General features: G+C 33.3%; 2 protein-coding genes across 6 annotated transcripts in view; one reads left to right on the top strand and one right to left on the bottom strand.

The window, feature by feature from the left end:
- The window catches only part of LOC105162925 (nucleoid-associated protein At4g30620, chloroplastic), a 9,920-nt gene extending 3,182 nt beyond the window's left edge, over window positions 1-6,738 (bottom strand). For 3 of the 5 annotated variants that reach the window (XR_847881.2, XR_002287159.1, XR_847880.2), the window contains exons 1-7: window positions 6,510-6,738; window positions 4,625-4,779; window positions 4,067-4,167; window positions 3,931-3,970; window positions 1,066-1,137; window positions 576-632; window positions 334-473 (exon numbers count right to left, since the gene is read on the bottom strand). Coding sequence is in view for 1 of the 5 variants with exons in the window: in XM_011081098.2 (XP_011079400.1) it covers window positions 396-473; window positions 576-632; window positions 1,066-1,137; window positions 3,931-3,970; window positions 4,067-4,167; window positions 4,625-4,779; window positions 6,510-6,564 (558 nt within the window). In the remaining 4 variants the exon portion in view is untranslated. Of the gene's footprint in view, window positions 1-78; window positions 474-575; window positions 633-1,065; window positions 1,138-3,930; window positions 3,971-4,066; window positions 4,168-4,624; window positions 4,780-6,509 lie in introns of those variants that run through there. The other 2 variants (XR_847879.2, XM_011081098.2) reach the window with 2 other exon arrangements.
- LOC105162923 lies at window positions 10,228-14,952 on the top strand. Its single transcript, XM_011081096.2, has 4 exons — window positions 10,228-11,127; window positions 13,471-13,541; window positions 13,992-14,478; window positions 14,562-14,952. The coding sequence occupies exons 1-4, from the start codon at window positions 11,002-11,004 to the stop codon at window positions 14,754-14,756; spliced, it is 879 nt and encodes a 292-aa protein (XP_011079398.1). The 5' UTR covers window positions 10,228-11,001; the 3' UTR covers window positions 14,757-14,952.

Below are 15,909 nucleotides of genomic sequence, written 5' to 3'. Positions count from 1 at the left end.
CTGCATTATTCATTTTAGCTGTGTTATCTTGTGCCTTGGTCGCTAGCATGCAACAAAACAAGTTCTTTTGCATCTTAGTTGCTGAAATTCATCCCGAACTATGGGACGCTTAAGCGTATAATAATTGGGCAGTGACAAGTACATTATTTGAACATCATGAGCAGAAAGTTGTTAAATTAGACATAAGTGCAGTTTCTTCTCATTCCTTATCTTCTCCAGTGCTCAAGGGTCAAGAGGCAAAATGATAGTGAAAAGAACCATTTGAAGGCTTTGCATGTACACAATTGAGCCATGAATGAAGATGAGAGTGTAGACATAACTTAATGTACATACATTTTCTTTCTTTCGCTAGTGCACAAACTGAAGCTCTCCTCATTGTATGCCTCTGAAAGAAGTCATTGCTTAAGCCCCTCGCCCAGGCCGGGAGGCATTCCTAAGCTCTGAGCAAGATCACTCATTCTTTCCTTCATGGCCTGAAGGATCAAGGATACAAGATTTTAGCAATGGAAATATTAGGGGAGGAGGGGGGTTGTGTGGCTTATATGTGTCTTGAATAAGAAACAGAATATTCTTACAAGGACACTCTTCTGATGTGCATCTTTGTACGCCTCGTTGATCAAAAGCGAAAGTTTCTGCGAGAGAAGAATAATTTCTTAATATTTACAAAAGCAAAATCGCCATTGTGGAACAAATGGAAAGAGAAGTCAAGTTCCAACCAATACTTTTCCCATTCTTCAGTAAGATCAACAGATATATGAGTCCATAGAACAAAGGTACTGAGGACAAGATCAAAGCTATGGTCCCTGAAGTGTAGAAAACAAGGAACGCCCAATCTCTTACAAGGTAGTTAAGGGTTGCATTAGGCAGGGTAAACATTTACTATCAGTTTTGTACGGTTAACTTTTATTTTTTGCAGGAACAACTTCTGTCTTCTCAAGATTAATCTAAATAAGTAAATCATTGGATAGTTAATAAAGATTGATCATGAAAAATGAAATCTGAACTGAGAAGTCAGCATGTGAAAACATTAGTAACACAAAACTAAGCAGGTGAACAGATACTCACTTCAGGTCCTAACTCCATTGCAGCCTCTGTAATTTCAGTGCGTATAGGTTGTTGGTTACCAGATAGAGTTACCTGAAGAAACTTTCAATTAGGATTACCGTAGATACACAAATTGAACGTAAAGAACGAAAGTAAGGGTCAATTTTATCTGGTCTTTAAAGTGTCCAAGCATTCTTTATTTACCATGTCACTCTTATGTTCCAACAAATTCATCCATGGTTTGATTTGCCAATAAAGCGCATATTACACACTTCTAATTTGTGGAAGCAAATGGCCATAAGTGATCATCATGAGCATGAATGCAAAAGCATCAAGGAAAAACTAAAAGCCATAGAATCAAAATCTTAGAATAAGAAAATAGAGAGACTTGCAATTTTCAGCTGCAAAGTCTAATGCAAAACATATTTATATCTTCTACACAAAGGACTTCATTTATCTTGGATGGACTTAATTACTTGCCATTAAATATTTCAATGCAGACTTGTACTACTTGTGGGCAACTCTTTTTTTCACTATTAAGATTAGACAACAAACCATACAGGGTCAAAGTCTAACATCAAGGACTGCATTAAGTTTGGAACTAAGTTTGGAATGGTAGAAACTGTTAATGTGATTTGTTCAATAACTTCAATCCAAGCCAGCAACACTTACAAACTCAACCTAAAATCTATTCTATTCATTTAAAAAAAGATGAAAGTTTCTAGGGAATTTTGTTGTACCTAAAATATCCAGATTTAAAGTAATTGTTGAGGACAGTAAGTATATTCATATTATTATTATTAAATCCTACAAAAATATGTTACTTTAGTCAAAGATAAACCAAAAGCCTCAAATAGTTTGTACATAAGTAAAATTTCATAGCCAATTGAATGATGACAGTGTAAAATAATATATTAATTATCAATTATTTTTTTTTCTATTTATACATTGGAACTTATTTAAATTAATTTCAAGTGTAAATAGTTAAGTTAATTGATATTTTAATATATATTTTGCCATCAAACCAATGGCAATAAGTGTCAAAATTAAAATGTTTCAGGCGATCAAATCATGATTCGCAATCAAGATTTGAGCCAATCAAACGGCGCCTAGAATAACTACATGTACGTTCCAAACTTCCAATCAAATCAACACAAATAATTTGATGTTTATCTCTTTAGAAAAAACAAATATTATAGTGATAATGTCAAATTACCCAATCATGTCATGCCAACTATGTGATATTTATCTCTTTAAATTAAATTACAAAGAGATCCAAAGGTGTTCCAGTATATCATAACTCTTCCTCTTTAACACGTATATAAATGGTCTTATATAAAGAGGTCCTTGAAACTCATTTAAAACACACAAAAGCAAAGATTGAATAACAAAATCAGAGAAGAAGACCAAAAGAATTCTCTGTACAAAGTTCATTGAACTCAAGAATATTTAAGGCGCGAGACGGAGATCAAATTGTTTGTCAAAAGCGCAACAAATTATAGCGTTCAATTTAAAATTACGTATGCGAGCTCTCGAATCAATGTTAAATTCAACTCTCAAGGAAATTCAAGTGGTGATTTCACATTCAAGTCCTGGAAGCCAATGTCACGATTATAACGTCTAATTAGATTACAGGCATGAGCCCATCAAAGTTTTAATAGAAATGTTTTTTATATATTAATAAAATATAATACAACAACAGAAACTATTAGGAAATCATTTGGATAGATTGTGAATGTGTGCACCAAATATGAAAAGAAAAAAAGAGCAATATTTAAGTGGTTTAGAAAATTCTCCAATGTCCACAATTGCTCAAGATTTTTTTGTAGAATAGTTTTGTGTGAATTAAAATAAAAACCTCCCATTAATTATCTATATTAGGGAGTCTGTAAAAATATTATTTTGCTTCTTATAATGTTGGGGCTCCACACGCCAACACAAACTTCCAATATAAGCCTATTTGATATGAATAACTTGAATAATTAGATCAAAACATATTAACTGTACTTAGAAGTAATAAGATATAGAGATTGACTATGCATGAATTCAAAATTAATCATAAAAGAACTGAGTATCCATCTAGCGATTTTTAAGAAAAATTCTTAGGAACTATGTATTATCTTCAAAAACTCAAAACTTATATAACATGTTAACATGCATATAATTCTCTTCAAACTAAAACAAAATATGTAATATTCTCAATCTTTTTCTATAAGAGAGAGCCAAAATACAATGAATACACCCAAAGAACATATACGAAAATTATTAATGAAGAAAATAACTACTGAAGAAAACTTATAGTCAAGAAAGAATTATTCCAAAAAACAAATAAGTATAAACTTCAAACAAATTTATATATTCAATACTTTGATATCTATGTAATATACTTGTATATATAAATACATGCAGTACGACTTGATAAGAACCAAAAGTACATATTTAACACTGAAAAATTAAAAGAAATTATTCTTTATTAAACTTTTTTTATCATAGCTATTTCTTGATTACAAAATTTATTCATGCATCAAAGGAATGCATAGTTATTAATGGTAAGCCATGGCGTGCGCGATGGCGCAAGGCGCACAATGCGCAGGCTAGTAAACCTTAGGAATGAAAACATTCCTACAGAATATTCATAAAGGAATATATTAATCTAATAAAAACTGAAAGTATTTCTGGTAGAGTACTACTAAATTTTATTGTTATCTAAATTTAGAAAAACTTCCAATATGCACAACTCATGTACACTTTACTAGTAAACCAAAAAGAACACAAATTTTCAGAAATGGTAATTATACTCTCATGCCCCCTTTTAGTAAGTCACCTAATGTGATTAAAGTGTGTGTGCTGCCAGAAACAATACTAAATAAATGAATAACCCAGTACCTTAATGAGCTCTCCTTCACAGTAACCATCGAACTCTGCTCTGTATAAAGAACCCAAAAAGGAAAAGGTGAATGTTGATGCCAGGAATTCAGAAGGTAAATTACAAGATAAAAGGCTTTGGTCTAATGAAGCATACACTGCAAGTTCTTTTTGCACTCTTACTGCCTCAACCTGAACAACCATTTGTGCCTTCTTAACAGTCTCATACAAATTCTGCATTCCTCCCAGAATACCTGCCTAAGCTTGACAATCAACCAAAGTCAAACTAGTTTCATAGGAGGAATAGAAGTTCATTTTAGTGAAAGAATGCTGGGTTAGGAAAATGCATCATGTCAAATGAAGGTTCAATTTGCACATTTTCTGATCCTTGTCAGTGCACTACTTTGAAGAGGTCAGGAGCGAGTTCAATGAAAAAGATGATATTAAATCTCATAGCAGAATATTTCCCTTATTTCTGTAGCAACCTCAATAAGAATGCACAATCTGTCTGAGTTACCACAGATCAAAATCATGCTCTACTTATTGACTGCTCGTTAACAGAAAACATGGTAGGCTCATAATTTACCTCTGTGGAACAGGATCAGAAGAAATGATGTTTAAGACATAATGATTGTAAGACATGTTTCCACAATCAAAAGATTATGATAATTATCACTAATTTGTTATTATGGCAAGAATAATGCGTATCACATGCCTTTGAAGGTGCATCTTCGCTCTTTTCGCTGTTATCTTTCTTTCCACCGAATAGACAGCAAATTTGAATAGGTTGTCGTTTTTCGATGAGCTTCTGATGACAAGATCGAGATAAAATGCATATGCCAACTGGAGATGAGTTGGTCTTTAATCTGTCTGAACAGAGAAACGTAAATAAGTAACCACAGGATATGCTACTACATGTCAACTTAGGACATAAGCAAATATGACAGCAGAAAATAGGAACCATCACTATCAACAGAGCCTTCCTTAGGTGTCAAATGTGATGCTGTACCTGGTCGTTTAAATCAGACCTCTATTTCGGTACAACGAGAAGGAGTTTACTATGGTCAGTGCAGTGAGATTTGACAGGCAAAGCAATTTCCTGTGGCCCACTCTTTATTTGCAATGATGCATGAACTTGCTAACCACACACGTGAAAATGGCTAGGCATGGGTGAAGAAATGTGAAGGGATATAAGCTTAAAGGTTTCATGTCAAATGAATTTTGGATTAGAAATACGCGGGAGAGGAGATAAAAATAGAAAATCTCCTCATGTAACCAGCCAAGGACGCAACATCTTTTAGTTCCAACCCAGACAAGACTAATTTAGAGAAAACTAATGTTTCAGAAGGACAAGGAGATGTTCAGTTGCAAATTACAACACCAAATTATAATAACCAATTTACACATTTTAATGCATGCAGTGGAGTGAGCAAAATTAGGAAACTGAAAGAAATTCAGACTGTGTAATGTAACTAATAGGATTCTACTTAACTTCAATGCACCATTGTCCCAATGTTTTTAGGGACAGTGGTCCTAAACTAGGCACAGTGGTTACCAACATTATAACCGTCATAGAAAGTACTATACAAGTGTTACTGGAAACCTATCCCTCTAAAACTATAAAACTTGTCAGGGTTGCTGGTGTCACTGGTCCTAAAATAGGCCAAAATTTTCAATATTTTTCTGAATCATGTTATATTTTCTTTCTCTTTCTTCCTTTGGCCCAAAGTAGGTCGCCCTCATTATTTTAAGTAGCATGCTTATGAAACCTATACTTAGGTAAATGTTCATACTTGGACTATTTAGTTATCATCTATCTCATACCAGACAATTTCTGTTTCATGAAACCAACTACAAGGCCAATAATCGGGTGGCAAACTTAGGTTTGCTTCAACCAAATGAAACATTTCATATCTACTAGATTGTATCAGGACATTCTCTCAACTTTAAAATTCAAGATTTTCATATGCAAAATTTATTCAGAATTATATTTTTAAGTTAATAACCAACCTATAAATGACAAATACTCCAGCCAAAGATTATTATAACGACAATCAGCACGGGTGAAAATCAATACATTGGACAAAAATTGTGCAACGAAAAAGAAGAGTTTTTTCTTGTTTTGTATTGCATCATTTTTTCCTCCGCTTTTCATTCTTGTCCATCAAAAAGGGGAGCCTGATTTCATTCTCTTCTCTTTCGGTTTTCCAAACTATGAGTTGCCAAGTTGTTTCTACTCCAAACCAATAAATTAAAAAGGGAGATCACACATTCCAAAAATACACACTTCTAAGTTCTCCCAACAAGCATAATGATGCCGCCCGCAAGAACGAGCCGGGTCTACCAACAATTCAGCTCAGTAAACAGGATGCTAAATCAACTACTCTACCATCTAAAAACTATGCTTCCAACCCTTCAAGAGATAACAATAAAAACCCATAACAGCATTTACACTAAATAATCAAGAAAAAGAAGAAAGCAAAAAACCCTTAATTTTCAGCAATAAGTAACTGCGATGGTGCGCGTAGATTCATTAAAATTTAAGACAACAACATATTTTCAAGAAAGCAAATCTACGAAGAAAGGCAGAGAGCTTGAACCTGAGGTCGGCATAGATTTTGGGAACTGAGAAGTAAGGGCACTGGTCGACGCCATTTTTACCCACAGTGGAGGTGACGGAGAGCAGAGAGTGGACTGTGGATAGAGTGGTTAAGCAAGGTGATATCGAAATATCATACAGTTATTAACCCGTGGCGGATTCTTGTCAAGATCTTAGAGCTACGTTTGTTGTGAGTTGGATAGGCGCAAATAGAACTGATATTTCATACTTGAGTTGGCGTGATCAGAATTCATTAAAGATAATTACCCAAAAATCCATTTACTATAGTGAAATTATACTAATCATTAATATTTTTCTTTTTTTTATAATTACATCAACGCCTATAAAAAATATCATGCAGACTTGATGGTTGATGTAGGTAGTCCTCTGTTGATTTCTTTTGATACTCGTGTATTGGAATTGATTGCTTTGGGGGTTCATGGGTAAAAGTTTTGATCTTGGGATGTAAAATTGATGATCGGCGAGTTAATAGTTTGTGGGTTTGTTTGTGATATATGTGTTGACGTTTTCTTTAGATCCCTGTGGGACTGAACTGTTTCTCCTGTATAATGTTGTACGATATTGTTTGAACATAATTTACAGTTTTTGTAACATTCATGTCATAGGATTGTGGTGTTTCGTTTTTCTTCTACGGTCTTGATGTTATACAATAAGAGGAGTATGATTCTTGTTCTTGTTGATGGATTTTTGTAGAGAGTGTTTTGTTTGAGGTTTATGCTGCAGTATGTTTCTTTAGGTGTCAAGATTGCAGTTGATTCTTGTTGATTCTTGTCAATAAGAGGAGGAATGTTTTGTTTGATTCTTGTTCTTGTTCATACTTTGAGGTTTTTATTTGATTGCAGTTGGTGTGCTTGGTGAGTTTTAGTCTTTTAGATATTGTGCACCTAATTAACTATTCCTCCAGTTAGATGAAAAACATGGCTTGTCCTTGCGGTAGATGAAAAAAAATTGCATAAAATTACCCGAAACCCGACTGTCGGGTACCCGAACCCGATGGGTACCCGACTCGTCGGGTAACCGCCTTACTCGGGTTTGGGTTCGGGTAGTGTTATGCACTACCCGACGAGTCGGGTACCCGACCTGATAAACCCGAACCCGATAAACCCGACCCAACGCCCACCCCTACTTGCTGCTGTAGATCAATGAATTGAGCAGACCAAGAATCATGAAAACCAGGCACCGATGCACAGAAAGACACGAGCGTCCTCATGCCAACTTCCCATGAATTGATGATCTGGTGTATTTTAATATTATAGAAACGTCGAGAACATGCCAATAAGAATTTGGTTAAACGGTAAGGTCATAAGGGTATTTTCTTGTTTTCTCGTGAAATATATGTCGATAATAAACCAAAATAGTAAAAATAAAGAGATGAAGATAATGTACCTAAAATGATCTTTTTTTTTTTTATTGTTGATAAAACGAAATAAGCACAAATAATCCATAAAAATGTAATAGTTTTCAATCGTTATATACTATAATTAGAATTAAAATAAGGGTCAATTAACTACCTTTTATGAGGTTTTACATAATTATGAGTACCTCTTTGTTGTTTAAAAAATTATAAATACCCCCCTCATATTTGATAAAATTTTGTAATCTTTGGATGAACATATGAAATTATCAATTTTGTCCTTATTGTATTTTTTTAAAAAAATAAAAAATTTGTAAAGACATCGGACGGGATGGATGAAAATATTTTAAAAAATTATCCACTTAATCCACATAAAAAATAAAAAAAATTATAATCATAATCTATAAAGACATTTTGGTCAGTTCACTACAAATATATGAAAATCTAACGAATTGGGTTAATTATTAAACGATAATTAAATACAAGATACTATTAATAATTTTTCAAATAACAAAAAGATAACAAATATCATTTTACTTTACCCTTAAAATAATACAAAAATAATATGAAATCTGGCAAAGCCTTGAAGAATTTTCCTACCTCTAAGCTCTCATAAATCTTTAGCCTATGAGACCTGGACAGCAGTTCCAGCTGCTGGTGGGAACATAATCCCACAAGTTAGGTATGAATGGGCTCCTCACATTCAAATAAGAAAGTTTACAAAATTGCCCCTCAAATAATGATTTTAAAATATAAAATAGATAATTTAATATATTTCTTATTGGCTTATAAATTATAAATAATAATAAAAATAAAATATAATAAATCTACATAGCCGATAAACAAATACTTACATATTTGATGGATTACGAATAAGAATAGTACTGGAGCAGGTTGAAGAAAGATTTTGCCGGATTCAAAATCTGCCCACTTAATTTTACAAGATCGAAAACTCGTCCAGCCCACCTCTAGTTCAGCTTGAAATGCCCGACTTCGACCTTGACTTGACTTTGAATCCGGCCAATCTAACTTGCAAAATCTGTTGAAAGTTTTTCATAATGTTTGGATTCGTTTTCTGAATGTTTTGTTGTGTTTTGTGGAGATGGAGAGAGAAAAATAAAGATAAATAAGTGTGTGTTAGAGATAGTAGGTATGTTTGAATTTGTTTCTGGAGATAATTTAAAATAAATATTATATATTTAGTGTTGTGTTTTGAGAGACAAAAATTACTATTCATTGTCAAATCATGTCTTTTTTATATATATTTATGTATATGTGTGTGTATATATATGTATGTATTTATGCTAAAATAGTTAAAAACACCTAAATAAGGTGTCTTTGAATGATGACAACACATTGGGTATGTTTTTGACTTGTCTCAAATAATTTGGAAATGAAAACAAACATAGTGTTTATTTTTTCAAGAGTTAAATACACATTGCCCCCTAAATTATTTTTGATGTAGCATTTATCCTTTTAAACTTATAAATGTGATGCATACATTTTGATTGGATAAAATTGCCCCTCATTTTTTGAATAATTATGTTATTCTTTATATATTTTAGTATTTCGCATATTAGATCATATTTAAATTAGAAATATTTAAAAAGTAAAAAATTTAAATTAAAAGTGGAGTAATAAATTAATATATATATATAATAGATACATAGTAAATATGATATCCCAACAACTTATATATAATTTTGAAAAAAATTTGACAATATACATATATGCTTAACCAAAGTAAATACTTTTAGAAAAATTATTAATAAATATATTTTGTCAAGTTTTTTTTAAAGTAAATATACTTAAAAAATGGATATTTTTAATCTAAAAAAATAAATATTTAATAACTTAATTTTATTACCAAATTAATAAAATCTATACATATTGTTTTGTGTAATTATTATACTCATTTATCTTAACTTTGACTTTACAAAATAATTCAAATTATAAAATAAATACACGTAAAAATTTTAATGTACAAAATACTAAAATATATTGATAATACTATAATTATTTAAGATATAAGGGGTAATTTTATTCAACCAGGGGATAGATATTATATTTATTAATTTAAGGGGATAATTTTATGTCAGGAATAATTCGGGAGTAAAATTTATTTAACCCTTTTTTTAATTGATCAATATAATTATTTAAAGAAAATTAAAATTATTGTTTATAAAAATACCAAATAAGTTATTTATGGGATTTCAATCTAGTTTAATAAAAACTTGGGAGGAGTTAACCTCAAGATCTATGAGGGTATAAGAGTAATTTGCAAGTGGGGTCAGAAAAACAAAGCCCAAAAACAAGGTACTGCTACCAACTGCTGCAAAATTCATGAGGAAACAGCACTCTCTCTCTCTCTCTTTCTCTCTCCTTTTTTTCTTTCTCCAGCCCTTCAGCCATCATCACTCTCGTGCCATCTCTCTCTAGAAGTAAAACTTATATAGCCTCGGTCTTTCTCTCTCCTCCTACATGCATACACATTGTTTACCTATATTCCACGCCTCCCATGATCTCAGAAGACCAGGAGAGTCCACCCCAGCCTACTCTCTCCCCAAAGGCCCCAGCTGGACCAAAATTTATGCAAAAGAGACCGGAAAAGAAAGAAATAAAGAAGGGAGGGTGAATTCTAGAGAGAGAGAGAGAGAAATGCCCTTCTGCAATTCCCCCAGAGCAAAAGTCCCCGTCTTCATCATCAACCTTCACTGTCTCTCCAAACAACTATGTTTGTATTTTATATTTGTGCCCGAATTATGTGGGCTCTTTCGGCCTTTGCCTTGGTCAGAAATTTTCCACAGAGAAAAACAGGAAAGGCAAAGAGAGAACCTTCCCCCCTCCCCCCCCGCCCCCACCCCACCCTATCTATTTTCTCTCTTTTCTTGTCCTCTCTATTATATCTTTTTCTTTCTCTAGATACAAAGCTCCTTTCTTTATTGCTTTGTCCATCCCTCTACCGTGTTCATATCTATCACCATATATTCATTTTCTTGTTTTCCTCTCTTTCCTTGTTCTTAACAGCTAACCGCATCTAGTTATAACTATATCTATTGTGTGATCTTCTTCAAGATCACACCTTTGTGAAAAAGGCCTTCTTTTATGTGGTGATCTGATGCCGAGGAAGAGTCAAGGGGTCGTTTTGGAATCGACGCCACCGTTTGGTGTTCGTGGGTATGACGATGCTAAGGCCAGGATGAAGCATCGGGCTCTTATGCAAGAGTATCAGGAATTACAAAGGGTATGCCTGTTTTCGTTTGTAGGATTTGTGTTTCTTTTGTTATTTGGGGGATCTGAGGCTTTGTTTTGACCATTTGTTTTCTGGGTTTGGCCTCGACCGTGTGAATTTCCTGGAAACCTTTTGGGTTTCTGTTCTTTCCAAGTTTTTGTGTTGATGGATTTGATCTGTTTAATAGACTTGATTGGTCTTTCTTTACCCTTCCCTGAGATTTGGGGTAACAACTTTCTGCTATGTTCATTAGCTTTTTGATCTGGTTTTCTATTCTATATAGTAGTTGATGTTCTTCATGAAGTCATTGAAAAAATCGCCTGATATTTACCTGGTTTTCAAATTGTTTTCATGGTTTTTTCTCCCTTTCATTTCTGTGTTAGTTCTTCACCCTACTCTTTCTTTATCCTCAATAGGTAATCACGAGTGAAATGTCAGTTTCTGCTAAAATCAAGATGCTAATTTTTGGTTCTTTGATCTTTTCTTCAATTGTTATTCCTACTCTGTTGGTGTTCTTTTGTTAGATCTATATGGTTTCTGTGTGGACCGTTGTATGCTTATTTATCATAATAATAATATTATAAATGGGATGGACTTGCTATTAGGGGTGTAAAAGAGTGGAGCTCGGGCTAGCTCGAAAATTTTATATTGAGCTAGACCTCGGAGAATTTACATGGAAGAGGCTCGAGCTCGAGCCCGAGGTAATGAGCTTATTTCCCATCGAGTCGAGCTCGAGCCCAAGCTCGAAGTCATCAGCACTTTTTCCTTTTTATTTTATGATAAAAAAATATTATAAATATATAATTCTAAATATTTTTATAATACAAGTTTTACCTTCATACAACAACTTTCATCTTCATGCTATAATTTTAGCTGAAAGGACCGCTCTAATTTTGTAGTTAGAGTTTTACACGTTGAACTCTAATATAAATCTTTCCCATGTACTCAAAAAGAAGAATAACATTCTCAATTTCACTAGTTTTCGCTCTTCTATTTCCTAGCACTTTGTTTAATTATTTTCTACATGAACTAGACACCGAGCACCATTTTCTTTTGCTCGCATCATGGAGTATTGGGGATAGCAATGAGATGCAAAAGTTGGCAGGATGCCTTCTCAGCTTTTAGCTTAAATAACCAGTCTAAAAGCAGTTGTAAAGACCCCCCTCCCTCATTTTAGCTTATTTTCAGCAGTAAGTTGATGATCACTACTTTTAAATAAGTGCAGACACCTTTATAATGCATTACATTGGGCTTAATTATTCAAATATTCTTAAAAGAATTGAAAAATAATGTTGGTTTTGAAAAACTTGCAAGAATTGACGACTTGCCAATTCTTTTTTCTAAATAAAAAACTTGGAATCCTTAATCCAAGTAACGCCTCCGAGTCATTATTTGGAGTTACCCCAGGTCATTGGAGGGATTACCTTCAGTCTTAAAAAAATCTTACAAAGCAAAAATAAATAACTAAAAAGATACACAAAAATTCCTGAGTCGATACTTCGGGTAATGACCGAAGTCATTACTCTAAGTAACCACTCATGATTTTTTTTGGTTTATTTATTTATTTATTCGGGTAACGACTCCTAGTTGTTATTTGGAGTTATTCCAGGTAATGACTTAGAGTTGTTACTTTCAGTTTTAGAAAAAGTTACAAAGTAAAAATAAGTAAATAATAGAAAAAATTCTTGAGTCATTACTAGGGTTAACGACTCCTCAAAGGGGTCATTACTCTAGGTAACGACTCATGAATTTTTTTACTTATTTATTTATTATTCCAGATAATGACTTGGAGTGGTGAATAAATAAAAATAAATAAACAAAAACTCTTGAGTTGTTATCTGGGGTAATCACTTTTCTGAGAAGTCTATTCCAGATTGCAACTCAGGAATTTTTTACTTTTTTCATTTATTTGTCCAATTATTGACTCCGAGTAGTTATTTTTAGTAATTTAATGACTTTGAGTCATTACCTTTGATTTTAAAAAAAGTTACAAAGTATATAAATAAGTAAAAAATAAAAAAAATTCTTTAGTCGTTATTTAAGATAATGAATCCTTGGAGTAAGGACTCCTTGAAGTGGAGTTCTATTTTCAAGTAATGATTGGTAGTCATATTGGGAGTATCGACTTTGTGTTTTATTTGAAAGACAAAAATTGGCAAGTCGTGATTTAGATGACGGCTTGTCTAAGTTTTGCAAGTTTTTCAAGACCACCACTGTTTTCGCAATTTTTGTTTATGATATATCTACATAATTAAGACATTACATTGCTATATGTACACCTCCCTGTTAAGCTAAAAGATATTCCCAGTTGCCTTGTTAGTATCTGGGAATTAACACATGATTGTACCATTGCAGGAAGTTGATTTTATGAGAAGCAAACTACAGGCAGGAAAACAGAGGAAGAGGGTGCTAACTGCTGAAGTTTGGTATGCAATTCTTTATGCCTTGTTCTGGAGATTATGAAGATTCCCTGGTTCAATTGATTTACCTTCAATTTCTTGGGAACACAGTGTGTAATCGTTAATTGTTTTTTATCCTTGAAATGTTAGGTCGTTTGCTCTTACTCTTGGATGGTATCATAATGAAAATTGTAAAGAATTGTGATAACTCAGTCGGCATATTGCGATTCTTAGGTGATTCAGTGTTTTTTCTGATCCTTTCTTTGAATTTATATAGGGTACTGAGAATGGTCACGATCATGGTTATTGTTTCTGATTGAACCCTCACTTCTTTAGTATATGATATTTCATATATAAAACTAAAACTTTTTGCACACATGGTGGAGTTTGGTCAGCATGTGCCAGTTTCTTCACATTGTTCATCCCACTGATTCTTGTTACAGTAATTGTCGTCTCACGACTCTCATCATAATGCAGGTTCTTGCGTAGAAGATATGAATGCTTTGTGAAAACGAAGACTATGAATTCAATACAAAAAGAAAATCTTGTGCAGCCACCAGATCTGACACAGTCTAAAAGCAGAAAGGAAGCCGATCATTGTAGATTACCTCTGGCTCCCAAATCTAAATCCAAAAAGAAACATTGTATTGGTAAAGAAGTTGCTCCAAGTAGCGCATCCCCAGTCAGTCAGCTTCGCAGGAAAACAGAAAAAAAAGCTGTCCAACTCAGTTTTCCATTGGTTCCCGATTGTAGCGACAAAGGAAGGGCAGATATCAGGAAATCTTTGGCCCGGAACATAACTCCAGTTCTTGATCTGAACCAGAAGGAAAGGATGCATGGTGCAAATGCAACAGCTTTGAAGAATACAATTGTACCGTTGGATTTGAACTGGGACAATAGTCTATGTCGGAAAGAAGCTTCTTTACCAAGCCGAGCTCCAGTCTTCGACTTGAATGAAATCTCGGTAGGGAGTTGCATTTATAAGAAGTTCTGACTTCAGATTTTATCTATCGATTCTCTTTATTTTAATTAGTTCTACATTTACAGACAGGGGAGGAGGATATCCAGAGCAATCACGAAGCAATAATTTCCGACCAAGTAAAGAAAGGTTTAATCAGCCGTCCGAGTGATGAGGTGCAAAATGATCTGAAGTTGTCCATATGTCGAAATGCTGGTGAAGGGCCGTCTCGTGTGGGGAAGAGGAGAATTTCGTGGCAGGATCCAGTTGCATTGAGAGTTTGAAGTCCTTTGTGCCGAGTTGAGGGGACCCAAGAACTCGCCAGGCCGTGCCTAACTCTAGTCTTGTAAGGTAGGACTGTAGCACACAAATTGTCTATTGGAAGTAGAGAATTGCACCCTATAGTAAACTGGACTTCCCTCTGAGGATTAGTCGCTTCTTTAACTCAGTATGATGGAAAGATGAAGCAATTTTGCGAAAGATGCTTTCATATATGCTAAGATATGCAGGTAAAGCAATGTTTTGAAATTTATAAATTATAATTAATAATAATTTTAATTTATTCCATAATAACTAACAAAATAATTAAACAATTAAAAGTTAAAATAATTTACTTATTATAATAAATAATTATTATATTTATTATTATTTCTTATAATTATTAATTTTAGTAATTTACTAAGTGTCTTCTTTATTGGGTTTGTTGTCTTTCACTTGTTTGCGATCAATGTATCTTGTTTTAAATATGTGATGCTTGATCTCGACCAGGACGTGTAGAGATACGAAAAGTAGTATTGTTGACCAACTTAAATTCCGAGACATCTCAATAATATTCTGACATCAAAGGTTCAAAATACTTAGAATATGTATTTCTATAAGCTATTAGATTATAATAATCCTTAACCCTTAATGCAATATTAATCATGTATACAGCGCATATTTTTTGAGCGTGAGAGTAAGGAATGTTCCATTTGCCACATGAACATTTTCGGTTGACAATTTTGACAAAATGGGTATTGAGTCCATGTTCATAATGGCGGTTTATTTATTAAACAGAGTTCCAACCATTTACCGTTACCATATTGGAACGACATTTGGAACGAATTTTATAACAGTTTATTTGAAATACATATTGTAACGATTTGGCCGTTCAAAAAATATAATCCATAAATCCATTGGTCCAAACTAAAGCAATTTTATTTTAGTGGAAAGACAATCCAAAAAGAGAAAGAAGAAGAGCATAATATCAAATCTATGTTCAGCCACTCTGGACATGTTTCTCTTTAATTCTCATCTCAATTAATATTAATGCATTGTGAGTATGTATTCATAGTCTGTGGCAGCATTAGGAAATTCTGTTGGATGGGAATTGAATCATTATTTAAGACATGATGCATGAATATGAACCCAATAAGAATCCTTTAAAATGCGTAATTA

This window comes from Sesamum indicum, linkage group LG5, assembly GCF_000512975.1.
Source record: "Sesamum indicum cultivar Zhongzhi No. 13 linkage group LG5, S_indicum_v1.0, whole genome shotgun sequence".
Taxonomy (NCBI): Eukaryota; Viridiplantae; Streptophyta; class Magnoliopsida; order Lamiales; family Pedaliaceae; genus Sesamum; species Sesamum indicum.
This window is presented reverse-complemented; position numbering and strand designations above follow the sequence as displayed.